General features: G+C 39.1%; 1 protein-coding gene across 1 annotated transcript in view; it reads left to right on the top strand.

The window, feature by feature from the left end:
• The window catches only part of LOC121962833 (phosphatidylinositol 3-kinase regulatory subunit alpha-like), a 213,303-nt gene that overhangs the window by 131,818 nt on the left and 58,938 nt on the right, over positions 1-22,547 (top strand). Inside the window, exons 5-6 of the mRNA XM_042513146.1 lie at positions 2,410-2,602; positions 8,083-8,168. Of these exons, the coding sequence (XP_042369080.1) occupies positions 2,410-2,602; positions 8,083-8,168 (279 nt within the window). The remainder of the gene's footprint in view (positions 1-2,409; positions 2,603-8,082; positions 8,169-22,547) is intronic.

Genomic DNA, 22,547 nt, shown 5'->3' on the forward strand with positions numbered 1-22,547 from the left:
GCAGCATTAATCCTCTAACCTCAAAGCAACTTTTGTGAGTGTGCTGCTGGGTCTCAACAACGTTAGGCTGGAAAAAGGTGCACGCAGGCTGAAGTTAAACCGTGATGTTGTGTTGGGAGATGCCGTAACTTAAACCAGGGGTGAGTAAGAGAAAGTAAACATATGAATTATACATGTAAATTTTTATGCTAGCAGTAGAGGGAAGTTTACTTGTCGCAAGGCTAATTTATGCATTGTAAAATGCCATAGGCTAATGCTGATAACCTTAGCATGCCGTAAATGTAGTGGAAATGCAACTTGCAAAACACAGCTGTTTTGTCTGTGACAAAGTTCTGCGTAGTTTGTAACCTATGTCGAAGTCTGTCAGGAAATGTAATTATGCACTGGGGTAAAGCAGACCTCCTGTGTATTTTTGTAAGATGAGAAACATTTCCTTCAGTGGAAATAAAGCATTTGCTTTTTTTTATGTCACAGATAAGATACCATACATTGTGAAGAAAATAAAGTCCCCACACAATGGCATTTCAAGTCTTGTGTGTGATTTTGCCTAGCTAAAACTCCTAAGCCAGTGGGCTAATTTAAGCTAAGTACAGTGCCATAGGCATGTTATATTTGTTGAGAAAATGTGTCTAGTATGAAACAATCATTTTGTAGGTGAACCTTACTGAGGTGTAATTGACCCAAATTTTTCAAAGTTACCTTTGTTAAATGTTGCTGTGCTGTTTCTGGCTTAATATGAGTACAGGAAATCTCTGCTAGCAGCTAGGCTAATTTACAGTTTAAATAGCCATAGGCTTATGCTTATAACGTTAGCATGTTGTATTAGTGCGTAAAATGTGTCTACTGTAAGACAAGTGTGTTGTAAGTAAATCTTGCGAGTTATAATGAAGCTGATTTGTGTACTTTTGTTTGATTTTGTTGCCAAAAAAAGCCATGTTTAATGTGTGTTTCAGGTGTGTTTTGAATTAGTGTTTTAGTATTTTACAGCACTTTGCAGAAACTGACACAGACACACTATCCACATGTATAAATACTTACAGTTAAGGATGCATGATATTGGATTTTTTTTGGCCAATATCTGATATGCCGATGTAATAACTAGTAATTTAGCCAATAGCTGATGCTGATATTGATATATGCACTTTTAATCCCACCTAATTAAGTCTCTTTTGTAGTAGAATTAACATCATATTATGCATATGCATGTTGTGATGGCCCACCAGCAGATGGAGACATAAAATAATGCTTTTCGATGTATGTAATCATAGTGCAAAGTCGGCAAAATACTTCAACTCAGGGTTGATGTTTTGTACATGTTCACTTTGTAATATCTGCCAATACCGATAAAGTGCTGACCATTATTGCACATCTCTACTCACAACGGCATTGACGACACGGATAAGCTATGCCTCAGGCTCTTTTTAGTGCCGACACACAAGAATAAATACCCCTTAAGACTTGACACTTGCTCATGACTTCATGGCCAACATGGACAAGATAATTACAGTAACCAGTAACTTTTTTCCACGTACATCTTTTGGTTACAGACTTATAAAAATACTTAGAAAGTTGCACTGTCTTGTCAGGATGTTAGCACAGCAGCAGCAGCAGCAGCAGCCACACACAATAACACACAAGCGCACATGAATTTTAGTTACCAGCATACATCCTTTCAGCTGTCAGTTAAGGGTAATTTAATGTGTTGATCAAGAAGATGAGATTTAAATGATGTTGCGCTTTCTCTTAAAACTGAATAGATAAATGGCATGTATAAATCACTCTGTGGCTCAGTGCCCAAATATATCTCTGATGTGCTTGTTGTGACATATGAACCTTCTAGGACCCTTAGACCATCTGGGGTCGGCCTATTGACCGTCGGTGAATAAAAAAATACGGTGAAGCAGCATTTTGTTATCATGCTAGCCCCAGCGCTCCTTTGTTACACTGCCCACTACATCCAATAATGACTGAAAACTTATTTTTAAACTTGTTTTTAAATCATTTTAAATATTTTTTTTCATGTCTGCATCTTGTGTCTACACTTTTGCTATTTTTAAAAGTGATTTCTTTTTTTAAAATCTGCAAATCATTTAGAAATTAATTTTACCTCTAATATCTTTTCTTTGTGCTCTTTTATTGTAAATCTATATTCTTTGTTATGTTTTAAATTGTATTGCTCTGTAAAGCACTTTGAATGACTCTATTGTATGAAATGTGTTATACACATAAAGCTGCCTAGCCTTGAAAGAAAATTCATTTTTTAGAATAACATACAACAAATGCTGATTCTTAGATGGGAACAATAGCAGTGGCACAGAAATGAAACGTCACACAAATGATGACAAAGAATATTTGATAAAACATTAACATTGATGAAACCATTCTGTTGTTGCTTTTTCTTCTCTGCAGAGAGTCAGAGTGTTGAGGAGTGCGGGGAGAGGCTGAAGAGGATCCTGGAGTCTCCTAGCATCCCTCAGGCCAACCACCAACTCCTGGTCCACCTCAGCAGACACCTGGCCCGGGTCAGTCAGCACAGCCAGGCCAGCCCCCGGCTGCTGGGACAGGCCTTTGCTGAGGCCGTCTTCAAGCACTCTCCTCTCAGGTACGCAGGTTTCCTTGTCGCGCACTCCTTGTTTCATTTACACAGTAACTTGCTGCAGTTTGTCAATGTGTTTGTTCATATAAATCATCTGCCTGTGCAGCTAACACATAATTAAGTAGTTTAACCCTTTGAAACCTGGATCAACATCACTTTGCTTGTGCTGCGTTCAAACGCCTTTCACAAGTCTTCAAGTCTTTGGACACTGAACCAAGGTTTTTGAATTCTTTCAGAAACATGGGGGGAAAGGCAGTGACCACCTTGGCAAGAACTGAAAAATAATAAGGGCTGTCAGCGTTAACACATTAGTCGTGATGCAATTAAGGTCTGTGACTAACAAGTTCTTTAAATCAACAGCTGACATTCCCATCTTTAAGAGGCTGTGCTGGGCTGAGTTTTAAAACTAGAGTGATGATACTGGTATATGAAACTAGACGACCCGTGGAATCCAGTGGAGAAGAATCAATGTCCTCTGGCTTCTCAGGAAGAGGGCGGAATAATAAAAGTTTTGGTAAAATTTTGGCGATGGCAAAACAGCATGGCCATTTCACAGTAGTCCCTTGTCCTCTGACCTCAAGATGTCTGAATGAAAATGGGTTCTGTGGGTACCCATGAGTCTCCCCTTTACAGACATGCCCATGACCATGCTGGTCCCATGCAGTTTTTTGCTGTCATTTGACTCCTGATCAAGACAGTCTGGTAAAAAATTGTTCATATGGACTTTTTAACTGTTTTGTAATGCAAAATATCAGAATTGATAAGATGGAATTTGAAAAAGTGCCATTAATTACAATTTGCCATAGAAAATCTGCAATTGATCGCGATTTAAAAAAAAAAAAAAGGTTGTTTGACAGCCCTTAAAATGATCTAACAAACATTAAAATTATGTTTGAAAACTTAAAATTATACTAATTTAAAAAAAAAAAACTAGGGAAGATAAATAATTACCATTTTATTTAAAATTATGTAACAAAATATTTTTTAAGTGCCTTTTTTCTGTTGTTTCTTGTTTCTGCCAATTTTCTTGTATCTTTTAATATTTTTGTGCTAATTTTTGGGTTATTTCTTTGCTCATTTGCACATTGCCCTCCTCCCATGTTTTTGAAAGAAGTCTAGCAATTTTGCACACATTTCAAAGGGTTAACCTTAGTTGTTAATCAGCACTCAAGGTGTGTCAAACTGCAGGTAACCTTAGCAACAGTACTAAATCATCAGGCTCAATTAGCAGGTTACTGGCTGGTGAAACTATCCTACCCATGTGTAAAACTGACTACAAAAACATGCGCCCTTTTTTAAATTTAGTAAGTGGGGATGGATTAAGAGACAGAATATCTCCAGATATTTATAAATAGAAGACAGTGCAGTCCATGAAGGAGCACCAATTCACCTTGGGACATTTTTTTTTACCTCCACACTGTACATTATTTTCATTATGAGGACTTAATGTTGTGTGTCATAGCTTACTTTATGGCTTCTACAGGCATTCAAATTCCAGTTAGATTAATGTGTGCGGTTGTTAATCACAGTGTCAGTGGCTGAGGGACACTGACTCTTCCCTTAAGTGAGTTAAGGGGAAAATGGGACAAACCTTGACTAACAGAGAAGGCGAACCCCTTTCCTGTGAACTGCATGTTGTGGAAGTATGGCTTGGACATTTAAAGGTCCAGTGTGTAGGATTTAAGAGAATATGGCAGAAATTGAATATTATCTAATAGACTAAGTATATGAGAAGCTAGGAAGTATCGCAGTTAAGAAAAGGATTATAAATACTGGATGACTGTGGTTTGTCTTGCATCTGGCTCACGCAGAAGTATAACAACATCAGCTGGCTGAAACTAACTGTTGGAAAGAGGCTGAAAGATCAGATCATGTAAAAGTGGCAAAGTGAACTCAGAAGTATAACACCATGTGATATGTATGTAGAATTTAAACAAGAGCTTAAACGGGAAAAGTATCAGTTGCATGAAAGCCAAAAGTACAAGCAGGCTATTTACAATTTTCAAGTAAACAACAGCGGAATTTCTGAAGTCATTGGAAGACATAAAGGGCTGGATAGAAACCAGATGATCTGCGACCTCTGTGAAGACAATTGCGTGGGATATGATGAGTATCATATTTAGGTTGAATGTCAGAATGTAAGCTTAACAAACTATAGAAAAAGGTATTTGCCAAAGTATTAATTAAAACCGCCCATCTATGCTCGAGTTAATTTTGTTATTACAACTAGATAAGCCAAATGTTATTTGTAAACAAGGTGCTTTTTTGAAAAATGTCCTTCCTTTGTTTGAAGGAGCTATTTATAATTACCAGCCCCCAGTCCAACTGAATGGGGGGCAGTATTTCACCCTTTGAATGACCTATTTGTAACTACCATCCTGCAGCAATGACACTGTTTGATAGTGTACTGATGGACATGCGTAAAAAAAAATGCAACGTCCTCATAAGAATAGCAAAGTTCCAAACTTTTAATTTTGCCTCATCTCATAACAGGAATGCCGAGTGGTTACAATAAGGTCTACTGCTGTGCCCATACAACCGCAATCTATTGTTATCAGTCAAAAATGGCCATAGCTGACAGCAGAGCAAGAATACAGGCGGTAAAAATAAGGCTGCTATCTTATGACCTTCATGTGTGAGGTTTGTGCAGAGTTTACTTTATAGCTTACTGAGCTCAGTTTTAGCAACGCCGCAGTAACAAGAAAACAGTCACATCACGCCATTTGAAAAGTTAATGGTGAGCTGTAAGCATACAGTTAGTGTTGTCATTAGTTACGCTAAAGATATGTATGTTTCAGTAAGCAGCCAACGTTAAATATAACAGTTAAAAGGACGCATTGCGAGTTCAGTCAAACTGCATCTTTTTACTCTCCAAGAGCTGTCACCAGCGTTGGAGAGTCACCAATATTTACTCGAGTTTTGCTTTTTCTTGCACCGCTTCTTCTCTTTGCCGGGGAAAGCTGCTCTAGACAGGAACATTCGTGTTTTTGCATTTTTTGATCAGCCACCGTAGTTAGCAGCCCCTCTGCTTTTTTCTCTTTTTTTCATCTCTTTTTGTTTTTTAACATGAAACTGCTTTGTTCAATGTTTATACCAGGTTACACCAACTGGCTCATTTGTTTTGGAGAGGAAGAGTAAAAAAGCTGCTGAAGGTCTGAATCCTAAATTACCAGAGGAAAAAAGTGAGCACACACAGCAGGAGCTAGGCTAGTGACCTCTCTCTGACATGCCAGATAGCATCAAAGAAATAAAACTGCTTTATTCAGTGTTTTTACCACTTTTAATCTCTTGGTCAGTTTAGATAATAATTCAGATAATATGGCTCCCAGAAAAAACCTCATGACCAGTGAAAACTGAAGGAATGCGCCAAAAGATGCCAATAATCCCCTTAAATCTTACACACTTTTCCTTAATGTGAAAATATCAGTTCAAAAGGCAAAGGAAATTTAAAATAAAATGTTTAAATGTATGGTTAATGTTCATTTTTGACCATTTTTTTCTGTACATGTATGGTTATATGTAAAATCTGAGTTTAAATCACAAGTGATGAGAACACGTGCGAGAGTTACTTCCCATACTGCTGTGGAAGATGATTCATGCTCGTTAGTACTTCAACCATTTATTTTCTCTTTCTGTCTGTTGCGTAAAACCATTGATTATTCCAAACACAGTCACTTCTCTTGCAAAAGTCCCACAGCATGTGGGTGGAGAGGGTATTCCCGTTCCATTCTACATTTGTGAATCAGCCAAAGAACAAAGTTTTTGGCTGAATGTGGAACTTTTTTTCCCAACTCAATCCACAAATCAATCACTGCTCATTTACACGACAAACCTCCTATCAGTTAAGGGAGACTGTCCTGATCCAGATATTTTTGTAGTAAAAGATCTGCCCTTGCTAACAGGAAAGCCAAGCCAGATACTTGGCTCAGCTGTAATATCAACATCCTGCAGTTTAGGAGCTGGATGTTGGAACACTGAGAATGGCATTAACTAGGCTTGATGGTATTGTTTTGTTTCTCTGCACAAGCTCGTCTGTTTTTCCAGAAATTACTGAGGAATTTCTTCTTGTGTGCAGCGGAGATGTAGTGGATTTGGGGAGGCAGTCAGTGAGTCAGAAACAGTGACTGTTTGCATAGCCTGGTTAAATTCACCTCTGACGTGCACAACAGCCGGATAAAGAGCAGGTGGTGTATCTGAGCATGCCATGCTATTTCAACCAGATCCCATTTTAGCCTTTTTGTGTGTGTGCAAATGTTGATTAATCCTAGATGGTTCTGGAGTATAAACTGCAGTCTGCAAGTATTGAAGGGATAGTTTGGATTTTTTGTAGTGGTGTTGTATGGGTCACTTATCCATAGTCAATATATTACATACCATAGATGTCGGTCGGCATGCTATTAGTTTGAAGAAACAGGCTGGAGTCCAACACGGAAGCTAAGCAATGTACTGTACTGGTTGAGGGCAGCAACAAAATTTGTTTTAACACCTTAAAGTCACACCTACAAAAATCAAAAGTGAATCAACAAAAACAGTAAAGAACATGGGAACTGCTGTCTACTGCTGCTTCGGTCAGTTACTCAGGTTGTTTTTAGGTTTGGGCGGTATGTAACATTTTATACCTTCATACCTTTCTGAAATTAGAGAAATACAACTGCACACCTTTTGAATTTAACTTTCTCTCTGTCACAAAAGACTGGCAATGCTTAATTGTTTGTCAATTCTTCATAAAACACACTTCTTTCAAACTTGACTGAAACCAAACTCACCCAAACCGTTTTGGTAACTCTTACTCGTGAACTGCTTTTTTAAGTCCACTGTTTTAACAATCACTATCTCCGGTTTGTTCCAAATAAATCCTTAATTCATCAAATTAGATGTAAAAAACATGCTGTTATTCCGGGCTCTCTCTGCTGTTGCTGGCTGCTGGCTTTTTACAGTCCTGTAACTTTTCCCTCAACCACTAGGTGTCATGTTGTCTTTCAGCCAAGCTGCTAAATTCACTTTGCCACGGAAACATTGTGGTCTAAAGCTAAAGCTATCAATAATTAGCTCCATTCACCAATTGTTAATCCCAACTTTAACTTCAAATACAACACTTGGTCAGAGATCCATCACATCAAAATATCACGTGATGGGTGCCCTTCTGCATCACTTTTTCTGCTCATTAACTGCAAACAGTGTTTTTCAAAATAAACTTAGTGCATTGGTTACAAAAGAACAAAAAAATTTGATTAGGTTTAGAAAAACATATTATTGTTTTACTTACAATAAATACGCTATTTCATAATGTAATATAACATGGCGGACATGCATTAAAACCGGATTGACTGTCATTTTTTTCAGCTCAGCTGCCTTTTTCACCAGTAGAGACTGGAGCCTGAGCTCTCCTGGTGCATGCTGTGCACTGCATACAATGAGTTTAATAGAAAGTGGAGTGCCTATATTTATGATGGTATTTCCATTCATGTTTGTGTTTTTGTCAGCAGCGCGGACGTAAACCCGGAGCATCACATAAGGATGTTGGAGGCTCTGATCACAACAGGAGGTCTCATGGAGATGCAGGCTGCACCAGGTAGGACAATCTCCATCTGCACACAACATACACATTCACTCTTTAATTCTTTCTCTTTGCAGCCTCAGTATTTGCTTATAGGTGTGTAACAGTACATTGTGGTGTATAATTCAATATGATATGTGCTCTGTCTCTTTACACATGCATGCACAAAGTCCATTTTCAGTTTTTTTACTCTCTCAGTGGCCAAGTGCATGGAGTTTGTTTCTCAAGCGTGTCACTATACATTTCTCACACTGGAAACATGACATCCCCTTTCCCTTCCCAACTGCACCACAAACTGCAGAGGAAAACACACGTTGGGTTCATGAAATATGTGGAAAACGCAAACTTTTTGCCCAAGATGCTGTGATAAATTGAGCATGAAGCATGAAATAACAGCTTTTAGTTTGCTCTGCTTTAGTGCAGTTTACAGCCGGGATGTACAGAGTTTATGGTAACAAAACACAGCGGTTTCATGCTGTTTTTCTTCTTGCATTCCTGCTTTTCTGGACTGTTACAGTAGAAAGCGAGGGGATGAATTTGAGTGTGGCAGCGCTGGTTTAGTGTATATGGATTGCGCAGTTTGCATGTTTTTTAAAACCTTGGTAATATTTCCCCGAAAGCATAGAATAACGACATCCTTTGTGGACTTAAAGAGTTTTATGGTCAGAGCAGAAACATTGTCATCTGATCGCATGAAAGTTGTACAGAAAGCCTGTATTTATCTAAAAAGGGCAACCAAAAAGTAGCTTGATTTGACCCTTGTTTTGCTTGTCAGAGTGGCCCCACAGAAAAACGGTAAACAAGATATCTTCGGCATTTCTGGTTTGCGCAACCCCCTTTAAACATAAGCTAAAACCTCAATGATCACTGCAGCCATCACTATAGATCAGGGCACATGCAGTGGCTGCAGCTTGTTATTTGTTTGATTGTTTTTTGCAAGCTTTTTTGGAATCTTTAACCTGCTTGTGAGTCTTTAGTGTATGTCTGCAGAAATAAAATACTGTGGGGAGATCAATCAGGCTCTGTGAGGACGAAAAAAAGGTCAGACAGCAGGTGTGCGGCTGATTGTGAGGGCCAAGCCAGTCTGCTGAGGTCATTCTCTGTGGGTCAGTTTGTGTGTATAAATGTCATTAGTTCAGTGTGTGTGTGTGTGTGTGTGTGTGTGTGTAAGATTGTACTGGTCTGTTGAGGGCCATGGTGTTAAGGCCGGGGTCAACATATTGGTTGTAGCAGTGATTATAGCGGCTGCTCAGGGGTTATGTTTCCTCTGTATGGACTAGTGGTTCATTCAGAGTTGATGTGTGAAAGGTTGCTGGACTAGTAAGCAGATGAGAGTTCAATTTATGGTTAAAACATGACCAGACAGGGACAAAGACACTGGGACAAAGTCAGCTTTGTCTAACACAAGATACTTGAACAGACTTGACTTTGACCAGTGTTAATTTTGGCAGCTATTTTAGATTTGGTCTTAGTCTTGAGACAAAAATGCTTGTTAGTTTTGGTCACATTTTAGTCATTTTTATTCTTCATAGTTTATTTGAGTTTTATTTGATGAAAACTCAAAATGTATAAATTCTGCCAACTTTTGGTCAAGATTTTTTTTTTCCAATTAAACTGATTCAATTTTGCTGAACAGGTCCCAAAAATTAGCTAGTGAAACATCCTGGTGCTAACAATGTACTGGTTACAGTCAGTAGGTGCTCTGATCTCAAACTGTTGTTCATACAGAGTGAGAAAATAATTGCACGCACTGCCCTTGTTGGCTGTTCTGTTCTCCTCTTGTCTGATTTTTAATGTCTGATAGTACACAACTAACATTTTCATAGTTTTTATTACCAAGATCTATTTTTAGCTCGTTAGCGTCTAATTTTCATCAAGGAAAAAGATGTTGTCATAGTTTCGTCAATGAAATTAACACTGTTTTGAACTCATTTTGTCTTTCGACACAGTGGATCATCACACTTTGAATAGTTGTCTTTTATTACATGACTTTTTTTAATGTCAAAATCCTGAACTGGATCTTTTTTGCCTTAGTGCCAGACTTTTTCTCAGTTAAAGTGATGCATTTCTTGCTTGTGCCTCCTGTGTTGTCTCACAAGGTACTATCTCAGGTCTAGAAATGGTCAGAATTTTAAAGCAATGTTTCTTGTTTCTGTGCTGATGATACTCAGGTTAACCTCCATCCAAAATTCAGTGTACTTCAAATAAACCTACTGACTGAACTCCATTCGGACTCCACACCACCATTAAACCTATAACTGTTATTAATCAATCAATCAATCAATCAATCAAACTTAATTTGCATAGCACTTTTCAAAAAAAATGAAGCACAAAGTGCTTTACATACAAACAGATAAATAAAAAAGAATACATGACCCCACCCCCCAACCCCACAATCCATGCTGAAGGTTAGAAAATGTGTCATAAAGAAGGACTCAGTAAAAAACAGATATTGATGAACTGAGGATAAAGAATGCCTACAGATAAACTCAAATTGTAGCTTTGTCAAGTTCATTTGGTCATTTTGTCCTGTTTGCCACACCAAAAATCATAAACAAATGATGTTCCTCAAAAGTACTTTTAATCAAGCTAAAGAACCTGTATGTAATAATCATTCACAAAATTGCCACTTAACAGAAATCAGAAGAAGTTAATCCAGGGATTACCTTGTAGTGGGAAAAAACTGATTTTACTTAACTGGAAATTCTGAATCAAGGGTTGCTTTGGACCCTTAGTTGTCCTTGATCTTTAGATACTTTTGCATTAACTTCAGCTTTTAGTCATGGTGGTGAATATCATTACTCTAAGCAAAGCAATACAGCAGACAAATACAGACAATGCACATACTCATCATTTAGCCAAAAATCAGACTCAACCATAGGTTGGACTCCAGTGTCATTTATTTGATTTTCTTTTCTTTCTTTTTTGTTTGTGTGGGACCCACACAAAAGGAAAGGATGATGTCAGGAGGTTGATCAATAATGTATGGAATAAACCTCTGCCCTGCAGCGTGTGGAAATAGAGTGGATACATCACTGGTTGGGGCCGGGTTGCCACTGGAGATTTCGGGGTTTTCCTTATTCAGAATATATTTCTAATGCAAATGTCAAAATTTAGCCTAATGAGAAGCACAAACAAGGACATTCAACATGCTTAGGTTGATTTAAAATATCTAAGAATTGGCTTAAATACTTTTCTCTTGGGATTACTTTGGATTGAACATATAAATGCATGTTTTTTGCACATTTTTAAAGTTATGCGTCAAGTCAGTAAACTACATTTAAAAAAGCAGGAGAGTAAAATAGAGTGTGATCACTTTTGTGCCTCATATAGGTAGGTGTGTGTGTGTGTGTCTGTATTGGCAGACAAGCTTACATCACAGTAACAAAAGGACCAGGGGGGAGCTGTTTTGTGCTGTCTTTGAAGTGTGTCTTTTGTAACATCTCTTACACAATCCTCTGTCTCGCTCTCTGTGGGGTGTCTGAATAAAGCCTCGAAACCCTCTTGGTGCTTTGTAATCAGACGGATGATGTAGGACATTGCACTGATGTAACACACTCACACTGTTCGCCATCTTCGGTTGTTCTCTCAGGATCTCTGTCTGCGTCTTATTTACATGGCATCATATCATAAGTCTTGAGCGCAAGGGTTTTTGTCCAGACAGGAATTATCTGCTTACAAAGGCAGGCGTGATTTCAGCGGAGACACATTAGTTCTGCATTTTAGCTACCAGAGAAACTCCGACCAACTCTGACCACGGTAGATAAACCAGAACAGTCCGTTTGAAATCAACAAAAGGAAGTTCTTAAATATGACTAACAATCTGGGGGGGGGGCACGCTTATGCTGCGTTCACATGGACTCCGGCACACGGTAGACGGCAGACCAGCGACACCTCCTGAGCTGCATGGGAAAAAAGAGAAAAAAATCTATAGAAATGGCAGGACAGTAAAATACAATAGGCATGACCATATGTTGCTATGGTGATGTGTCAAAAATCAAATAAATGTATCAAATAAAATTATTTTGTGTTATTTTATGTTATTGTTGTAGTAATTTATGTAGCCATAAAATGAAGCTTTCTCTTCATATTCTGCTGCAAATTTAAAATGTCAAATTCCCAGTTTCTGATCAACCAAATTATTAGCTTTTCATTGCCCAGATCGGCTGTGTTTTCCTCTTTTGTGGTGCTACACAATATCCAATTGAAAATTCCATTCCGGAGGACAGCAAAAATTTGAAACTTTTGAACATGTGACAGCAATGCTGTCTACCATTGCTATTACCAATATTCTCTGCTGGATTGGCCTAATTTTTGCCATTCTGCTCTCGTTCACTAACATGACGCGGTTTGCCTGCCTGGTGACCTACCAGATTTTATTTGAATGCTGCTTTATACCGTCACATACTGTATACCCCAGTGAAATTTCAGGAAGGTATTAAATATTATTTACCACCCAAGCTTACTTTGCATGCTTTAGACAAATCATACCAATATTCTTAAATGATGTGTAATGTAATGTATGAGAAGACTTTGTCATTAGGAGATGGAGGAGATGGTGGATGGCATGACAGCTAAGCATCTGTCAAGAATATACTTCTTTCTGGGCACCAGACTTGGATGTTTTGTAGCAATCCATTGCTGTTTTTCATTTTTCATTTCATTCACGTTGGAAGCACAATGTGTTAGGTACATGTTGGAGGTAGAAAACAAAGCCATCAACTGACCATAAAAGCGAATTAAATCCATAAAAATAAAAACAACTCATAAAATAATAATTAAGATGAAGAATAAACCAATAAAAGATTCAAAGACATCAGAGTAAGAATTAATAAAACTTGTTGAATTTAAGTAAAATAAATACTGAAATTAGACCATTAAGAAAAAGAGAATACATATGAATTAAAATGAATAAAAGAATTTTAAAAAATAAGATAAATATACCAGTAAAAGATGGTAACACACGAGTAAAACAAAACAAACAAAAAATGATAATAAAATAATAAAATGAGATCAAGTAATAGATAAATCAATAAACATATAAACGTAAAAAACAAAAAAGTAAAAAAAAAAAAACCTAAGTTAAAAAAAAATTAAAGAAATAAAATAAAGAAAAAAAATATATAAAAAGTTTTCAACTTAATACTGTTGGGGTATACTCACATCAAATACCTCATCAGACTGGGTCCAGAAAACCTTTAAACTTGTTTAAGAAAGTAAAGTCACAATTGCATTTTTTTAAACTTATGGCCTTGATGCCCTTGTTTGGCCTTTGTAAATCCCCCACTTCAAGCCAAGTGGCCTTGTCCCTAAAATTACAGAATTCCAGGCCTGGCTAGGTTGCATAGCATGGCCACAATACACACTGGCCTGTAGTTGTAGCTTTTTCAGTCAACTTGATTGACCTTTGGTACAGATTCACAAACACTGCACTGCATAGTTTGCACTGAAATACAATCATTCTGGAGTCTCTATGGGATTATTCCATTTTCAGCACCTTTGCAACGCTGGTCAGCATGGACATTGAGATGTTCTGTCATTTGATGGCTCAAGGTGTGTGTGTGTGTGTGTGTGTGTGTGTGTGTGTGTGTGCGTGTGTGCGTGTGTGTGTGTGTGTGTATGTCTGTGTGTGTGTGTGCGTGTGTGTGTGTGTGTGTGTGTGTGTGTGTGTGTGTGTGTGTGCGTGCAGGTTATGCTGGTGTGTCAGTGGCAGGGTGACTGCATGTCTGACTGAGCTTCTTTGTTTGATGAATGGATTTAGAGTTGGAGAGAGTGGGAGACAGAGGCTAAAATGGGGAGGTCAGGTTCATGTGTGAGCATTTTTTCTCACCCATTACCTCCCCTGCCACCCCTCCAGACAGCATTAGTGGAGGTCAAGGGTTAGCACAGTGCCTGTTGGCGGTGTGTTAACCCCTTAACAGAGGTTTGCGACTGTGTGTGTGTGTGTGTAGGTGCCCGTTGACCTCTCAGGAGAGCTGCCCTCCAAGCCATGTTCTCCAAATGGAGTCTGAATATACGACCAGTCCTGCTCCACCTGAGTGCTTCGCATCTGTGCTCTAAGCATCTGTGCACTATGTGACAGTGTGTGTGTGTGTGTGCGTGCTCAGCCCTCTGTGTGCACATCACTTGCATGTGAAGCCTCAGTCTCGTCCAGCCAATCTGTCAGCCAGCACGCTAGAATCAGTTGGGGAAAAAAAGAGAGGATTGTAAACTCCCAAACACACCCATTCACATTCTGGCCCTCTCGCTCTGCTTTTGTTATGAGCTGTTTTCCTTCCCAGGCACGCAAGCCGTGCCCGCAGCTTGGCAAGAATACTGCATGTGCTAACACACACATACTAACACACACGGACACTTATACTGCATACACTGGTTCTCTTTCTGCTCTCTCAGGCCATTTATTTGGCCGAGCAGGGTTTGGTGGTAAAATCTACTGCTCAGAGACTAAATCAGAAAGCTGGCTGCTGTTACTGCTGACATCGTCTTCCTTCTGTGTCCGAAGTGAAAAGATGATGAAAATCACCTGTTATGTTTAATCAAACAGATCCTGACACATCTTGTTATCAGTAGAGTTACCAGATAATGGTTTAACAATCACCTCACTCATCCAGTATGTTGATGACAACAGTTTATCCATCCGCCCAGTGGCTCCCTGCAGTATCGATTTTACCACAGGATGCCAGACATGATCAATGAGCACAGGTTTTGGCCCCTGTACAGACATGATGGTACCAAACCTGGCATCCTCACTGTGTAGACAAGACTCTGTCCAATGTTGTTTCTCAAGAATAAGTTCCAACATATAAATCCCCCTACAACCACAAAGTGTTTTTCTGTTTGTGTACAGATTAAACAAACAAATGAGTCTACTTTACGCTTGGGCCATACCGCATGTGTGAGCAGTGCATGACGGCAACCTTGCTGAACTACTGTAGCTTATACATTTGTGGTGTCCACACTGACTGCCACTATTCCACTATTAAAATATACTCAGATATGAAGCCATACAAGCTCCTGTGTTGCTAACAACATGGTCCTGCAAATATTTTACAATAAAAAGCCTAAAGTAAACAACCGATGGGATTCTGTCAACAAAAACATTATCAGAGAGCTTTTATTTTGAAACGGAAACAAGAAAAGGTGGAGTAAAGCATATTTTTTTGTATTTCCTCATGTCTGTTACAGATGAAGACATTAAAGCTTTAATAAAAGGTGGTGTTGTCAATGTAATTATAAAAAGACCATTTTCATTGTCATTTTCTTTGCTGAAAACAGTTTGTGTCATGCAGAAAAAAACAGCAAGACCCGGGCTGTTTATACAGCAACCGTTCTTGCATGAAACGTGAAACTTCTGTTTGAGTTTGGCCTTTTATCACATGACAACAGTGTTTTGGGGGCTTGAAAATGCACACTTTTTAAAACGGGGCTCCAGAGTGTCATCTTTTAAAATGCAACCTTGTTTGTCGCGTGTAAACTGACAATGCGCAGATTCTTTGAGAACTGTGATGTCACGGCTCAATTTGTGCATGCGCCTGGTGTTCTTCTATGGTGTCTCATTACAAAGTTACACCGCCAACTACTGGCCTGACATGATTACTACAGCGTTTTCGGTTGTTTTTGCAGATCGGTGTACATGAGGATTGTTTTCACAGTGTTATCATATGAAAATAAGAGAATATCTTTGTCAATTTCAAGACACTTGCACAGCATTGGAGAATGCACTATGAATACCATAACACAACACACAAAGAAAACATGCTACAATACATCACAACACAATGGAAGTGTTTCCAGGGGACATTTAATAGCAATGCACACATCTGGACGCATTTGCTTTGGCTACGGTTTGTGACTTACGTTATTGGAGTTGGCTAACCGTCAGTGGTGTTGGAAAATAAACTAAAATTAAAGTGTTTTTAACTGCAGTCAAGCCAGCCTCCACTCTGGCAAATATGGTCTAACTAACCGCCACCTTGTTTTGTGGTTCCTGTATATGATAGGCATTACAGTAAAAACGTGTAAGAGCACACTTCAAAATAAAAGCTCTGTTTCAGTGAATCACATTCTAACTCACACAAACCCCCATAAGCAGGTGCACACATATGCACACACACTCACACAGATTCATAGACTTTGCGAAGGTCAGAACTGAGAGCATCCATGAGTGTACAAGGGCATGTTTGTATGGGTGAGATTAGAACGGGAGTGCATATGCATGTCAGAGAGTTACATAAATATTATATGTGTGTATGGATATATACAGTTTATACGTACATAAACTGTATGTGTGTGTTGAGTGTGTGTGTGTGAAGAGTTCACGGTTAAGCCATGTCCTGACTCGATCCCATTGGGAGGAAAGTGCCAGCTTAACAACGAGAATAATCCTACTGTACGGGGTCAGCAGCAGGGCGTGCACACACTCATATACACACACACTCACACACACTCACTCACACACACACACACACACACACCAGCATGTGTGAATATGTGTACGGCATCATGGTTGTATAATGTGATTAAGGTCAAGTATTCAGCTTTTAGCGTGTGTGTTCATTAGTGTTTGGCTTCTTTGTGGGTCTCTGTCCAGCCTGTGCGGCTTCAGCTGCACACAATTACATGGTGCAGTGTTCCAGCTAATAACACACAAATACACACATGCACACACACTGCCATTGGTCTACTCTCACGTTTTTGACTTTCATTTCAAAACCCAATGACATCGTCATTATTTTGGATAGAAAGGCTCTGATAACGGGTGATTAGAGGGTTGCTCTGACTGACAAGGATTCACTTTTGTAATACTTCATGACAGATGTCCACAACTTTTTGGACAATCTGTTATGAAGCCATGTAGGTTAAATATCTGGATAACACAGCATACATTTTTAGGCCTTTCCTACCCCTTCCAAAGAAAATCAACATTTGCTTTTGTTTGTCACTTGTGTTAGCCTGTTGCAACAGCAATAAGAACACAATCTCAATGCAGATCGAGTTGCAAAGTGGGCAATGACGTATGATCTACTTCAGTTCAAAATCAATGTCCTCCCAAAGGTGAGAAAAAACATGACAACAAATGCAGCAAAGAGAGATCATGACAAGTTCAAGGTCATTATATAGTTTTTCTGTAGCTGTACCCTGCTTTACTGAGATCGAATTTCGATTTTTGAACAGATCTCAGAGCAGAAATCCTCCTTTCTCTCTCTCTCTCTCTCTCTCTCTCCTCTCTCCTCTCTTTCTTTTGCCATACCATGAGGTCAGGGATCACAGTATGGCGTGAGATGAAGGTAATGGCCTTTGAAATGACTTCGTTAGCTGGATAGGGAGAGACATGTGGCCCGGTCAGTCTCAACAGAAGGTCAAGAGTTGAGGGACATAACACATTCTCACACTAACACACAGAGTCAGGGCCACTACTGTCAATCTAAGGGGATTGTGAAATGGTTTAAGCTCCGATATGTACAAGTAGCTCCTGATAAAGCTCCTGATGAAGATAATTGTGTCAACTATATGTTTCTTTAATTTTTTAGCAATATATTGAAATAAACAATGCGGTGTGTGGACTTCCCTGTCCAGATACTATATAGTTGGTTGTTTCCAGAGCCCTTTGAATAAAGGAAAATCCTAATGCTACATTGTAAACAACAGTTTAGGTCCTGATTCTACATGACAGTGCCCTCGTGCAGCCTTGTGTTACGACATTTTACAAGGTGCTTCAGAGGCATACAGATGACAGTAGAGTATTGGCTGCTAATTATTGCCAATAACTAGGGCTGTCAATTGATTAATTTGTAAATTTCCAATTAATCACAGAATTTCTATAGTTAATTGTGATTAATCACATTTCAATCACATGATTTCAATTCCATTATTCTGCATTGCAGAACAGTTATAAAGTCGTTACTGAAAAGGTAAAGCAAGTCTCACTAGATTGTCGTGATTAGGAATCAAATAACAGCAAAAAACTGCATGGGACTAACATAAAGTGCCTGTATAGGGGAGACTCATGGGTACACAAAGAGCCCATCCTTATTCAGATATCTTGAGATCAGAGGTCAAGGGACCCATTTTAAATGGATATGCCATTTTTCCATGGCCAAAATTTAGCCTAAATTTGGAGCATTTTTCCAACCCCTTACTGTGAGAAGCTGCGTCTGACTTGGACATACAAGGCACCCTTTGGCATTTTTATGAGTCGCAGCCAGTGTCCAAATTAACTTTTTGACTCAACAGCCAAGGTGGCTGGTAGATGAAAAATTTTTCGGCCAAAATAACTAGTTGCCTTTTTTGTTTCACATATAGGCCTACATTTGTTTTAGTGCATTTAATGGAGATAATAATGTGTGATCTTGAATGCAGCCTTAAAAAAGAGGCCAGAGCAAAATCTGAGGTAAAATTATTTTATATATGTTCAGCAGCTCATCACCATAGCCTCAGAATGTAAGTTCACTTATACTATGTCTCGGGCTTTTATTGTGAAAGGTAAGACAGGTAGAAATGGAGCTTATGCACTGCATTGCAAGCAGAATTTGCCATCTTGGTTCAAACTACAAGGCCTCCATTCAGTACTTTATAACCTTCATAAGTACAAGACAATGCTAGCTAGCAGCAGACCGGGAGCAAATGATAGTTTAGCAGATCAGCTGATGTTCTGTACAGTAAACAGTGCCTCAGAACTAGTACTGGAGATGGTCAGGATTCACTGTTTTGGCGCAGGTGTTTGTGTGTGTCTGTGTGTGTTTGCGTGTGTGTGTGTGTGTGTGTGTGTGTGTGTGTGTGTGTATATATGTGTGTGTTACCCCCCTATGTGGCGGAGAGATTTACTCGCCAAACAAAAAAGCTACCCACATTTGGAGCTTGGAGGTTGTTTTTTTCGGACCGTGTTCGCAACTAACTCCAATGTGAACCATCAGTGGCAGTGACATTGTGTAAAGAGAGAGAAAGTTAGAGTAAGGCAAAAGGGAGGGCTGTTGGATTTGTCAAACACACAGGACCCTTATCCAATTTTTGTCCATAAGGAAACTTCTTATTTCTTAAAACAGTTTCGTAGTTGAAGTCCCGTTAACTTGCTTACATTACATGAGGAACTTTGTTATTTTAACCCAAATCATGATCTTTGTTCAGGTTCAGGTTCCTTTATTTGTGCCCGTAGGTAATTTTTGTTTGCACCTAAACAATTAGTTTTGTAGTCTAACCCTTTTAACCCATGTTCACATTTCCTGTGAACACGGAAGTTTATTTTGGAAAGACATTATGCAAATACTGAGCAGGAATTAACACACTGTCCTTGAATGTGCAAAAGTGACACTAAAGGGTTACCTAGAGCATCATAGTTTGAAGTGTGGGGCAACTGAACAAGCTGCCTTATTTAACAAGTTAAGAGAGAGAACATGTTGGATGGGTTTTACAGCTGTGTTCTAAAAAGATTGTAGCAGTACATTGAACATTCAGTGGTACATAAAGTAGGCTTTAGAAATACTCCATGAAGATGCTGAAAATCATATTTTTTCTTTAATCCAGAGCTTTCTTTCTGCACTAAACCTTTGAGTCAATTATTTTATTCAGGCAAGGATGTTTAAGACCTTCCCTGGGGTACATTTAAAAAGTTAAAATTCAGCGGTGCAGTTCTATTCTCCACGACACAGCACCCTCCCTCAGCCTACACAGCCTTATCCCTCAGCTCAGTCTCTATTAGAAGATTATCTTATAATGCCCATCATCCAGCACGCTGCTCTCTGGTTGAGTTGTTTTATGATGTATTCTGGGAAGAAGCTCTCCCCTGGTTAATGTCCAAATTCTGCTGTAATGTGCTCATGTAAAGCTTGAATTAACATCAAACAGCCCCTAGCTCCCATGTTTATCCCTTCATATGTAATTTTAAGGATCATAAGGTCACAGAAGCTACACTTCCTGCTTTGTACTGCCCCCATCTCCCTCCATCCTTTCCTCCCTTCATGTCTGTCTGTTCACATCAGAGAGCGTTGTTGAATTGAGGGGGTGGCACTTGGCCTGCAACAGTGTTTGGGTAGGTGGAGTGCATCAAGTGGCATTCACATAAATGCCAGGGACCCAGGTTTCCCAGCAGAACATCACATTGTAAAAAGATGATCAATGTTATTCACTTCACTAGACAGTGGTTTTAATGTTGCGGCTGATATATATATATATACATGTATTTATACATTGCCCAACTCTATCTGCTGATATTACCATTGTGTAACTTCATTCAGTACTACCGAACAGGTTGATTTTCCCTAAAACATAGTAGTAGTAGTAGTAGTTACTAAGTATGATTTTGGTCATTTGCAATTGCAGTTTGAAAAGACATTGTGACATCTGCTAAATTGCATTTAAACACGTTTGTAAACATTCAGATACATGTAAGTTAGATCCTTGTTTTAACAGCATTTCAAAGACTTTACTTCAACAGAGAGTGAAGTATGTCTTTACGCTAACATATTGTCATTGAAATATTCATTATGTTTACATGCATACGTAAGTCAGCTCAATATGCCCCCTTTCAGCTAGCTGCTACAAATTTATGCTGTTTGACTTTTGGGTCAAAGCCCGCTGCTGCGACTATGGAGCATTCACAGAACGCCAAGGCCAGTTCAGGTCTGATTGTGGCATACATTTGAAAGGGTTAATCGACTCCCAACTGCATTATCGAGGTGTGTTAGTCCAACTTCGACTTGACTTTGTAGGATATCAGTCTGACTAACATGTTTACATCTAGCCTATTTCTAAAGTCCTGTTTTAGTCAGGCTAACACAATAATTCCACTTTTTCTAACATCACATAAAGGCATGGAGTGTTACAGTAGTTCATGTTCACTTTTCAACATAATTCATCCAAGTTTAAACCTATAAAAGATTTCCTTGGACCTGCAAATAACCAAATCCATATTGGCTATTAGAAATCAACATGTTCTCACTTCCAACTTACCACGATACCACAACTTTGGGATGACATGTCAGAGTTATAAAAAAAGGATCATGGTTTGGGTTAATATAAATATGTATGTCTTAATTTAATTTGAAGTAAATCGACAAGCATTTCATGTGACAATGCTGTTACATAGTTTAAAGCAACCCTCGATGTTGACTTTTGGTTTCATATGGGTCACAAGCAGCAGTCTCCTGGGTGAAAGTCCTGTCTGTTTTTGACCCATCAACCAATACTCCTCCCCCGCCTACTCGGACTCTCTCACTCTTCTTACTATGTTATTGCCATGACGGTGGAGTGAACTGAAAGCCTGCTGCAAGTCATACAGAGACTAAAGGCTGTCTTGTGAATTGGAATCAGAAGCCGATGGCTGCTGACAAAGCTACCATATTTAACGTCCTCAGAATGAGAACAGGCTGGAAAGACAATAGAGGTTTGATTTCTTTCAGCTCTGTTTGATTGACTGATCTCCTAAACATCTACATTCAGTTCATCTGTCCGTCATTATTTACAACTAGAATCATGTCACCTTCTAAACTTTGTGAACATAGTTTACCCTCTCCCCTCTATTTTACCTGAACATTCTGCTCTTCAATCTTGAGATAAATACATTGGACTCATACTTCATGTTCAATTTTCTGTCCAGTACCAAAATTCCAACGCCTGTCTTGGGATGCAGCCTCATTAAAACAGAGTGCTGCTCATATTGCATCATGTCTCACCAGTAAGAACCCCACAGACTTTTTAGTATCTGGACATTCAGTTAAAGGAGCTCAGAGTTGAGGCAATGTACCACAGAAAGGAGAAACTGTTACAGTCAGAAAATCATAATAATATGGAATTGCTGCTAAAACTTCCAAGGAGTTGAGCAGCAATTATTTCACTGGGACTTTATGGTTGGATGATTTATTTATCTCTGTGCAAGCCATCAATAATGCATTGAACTTATGACCCAAAGTTATAATGATGCACACAACTGTGATAAAATGAAAATCAACCATCTGATTCTCCCATGTAGCAATTAAAAACGCTTGTTTTTGCTTCAGCCTGGCGGGACAGCGTGTGAGCATACATACGCGTGTCTGTAGGGGCGTGCACGTGATCGACTGTCCAGCTCTCCCTGCCAGCAGACTTGTAGTTGTGGTGTGTGAGGCATTTGCTGCACTGAAGGGCAAATGTGATGTAAAGAATATGAGGCAGGGATGGATGGGTGAGCTGAAACCAGCCGTGAATACCAATGTGTTGCTTCCTGTCTGTGACTCTGTCTGCTTCCACCTCTCCCTCTCTTTTTCTGTCTAGCCCTCTCTTTGTTCAGTCCTCTCTCTCTGACACCACCTGAAGAGGCCAGAGGCAGTCAGAGCAGCAGTGTTCTCAAAAATATATGTTATCGCTTATCCAGAGAACAACAGAAGACTCACGGATTGACAGGACATTTCTTGACCAAGTTCA

Source organism: Plectropomus leopardus, chromosome 3, assembly GCF_008729295.1.
Source record: "Plectropomus leopardus isolate mb chromosome 3, YSFRI_Pleo_2.0, whole genome shotgun sequence".
Classification (NCBI taxonomy): domain Eukaryota; kingdom Metazoa; phylum Chordata; class Actinopteri; order Perciformes; family Serranidae; genus Plectropomus; species Plectropomus leopardus.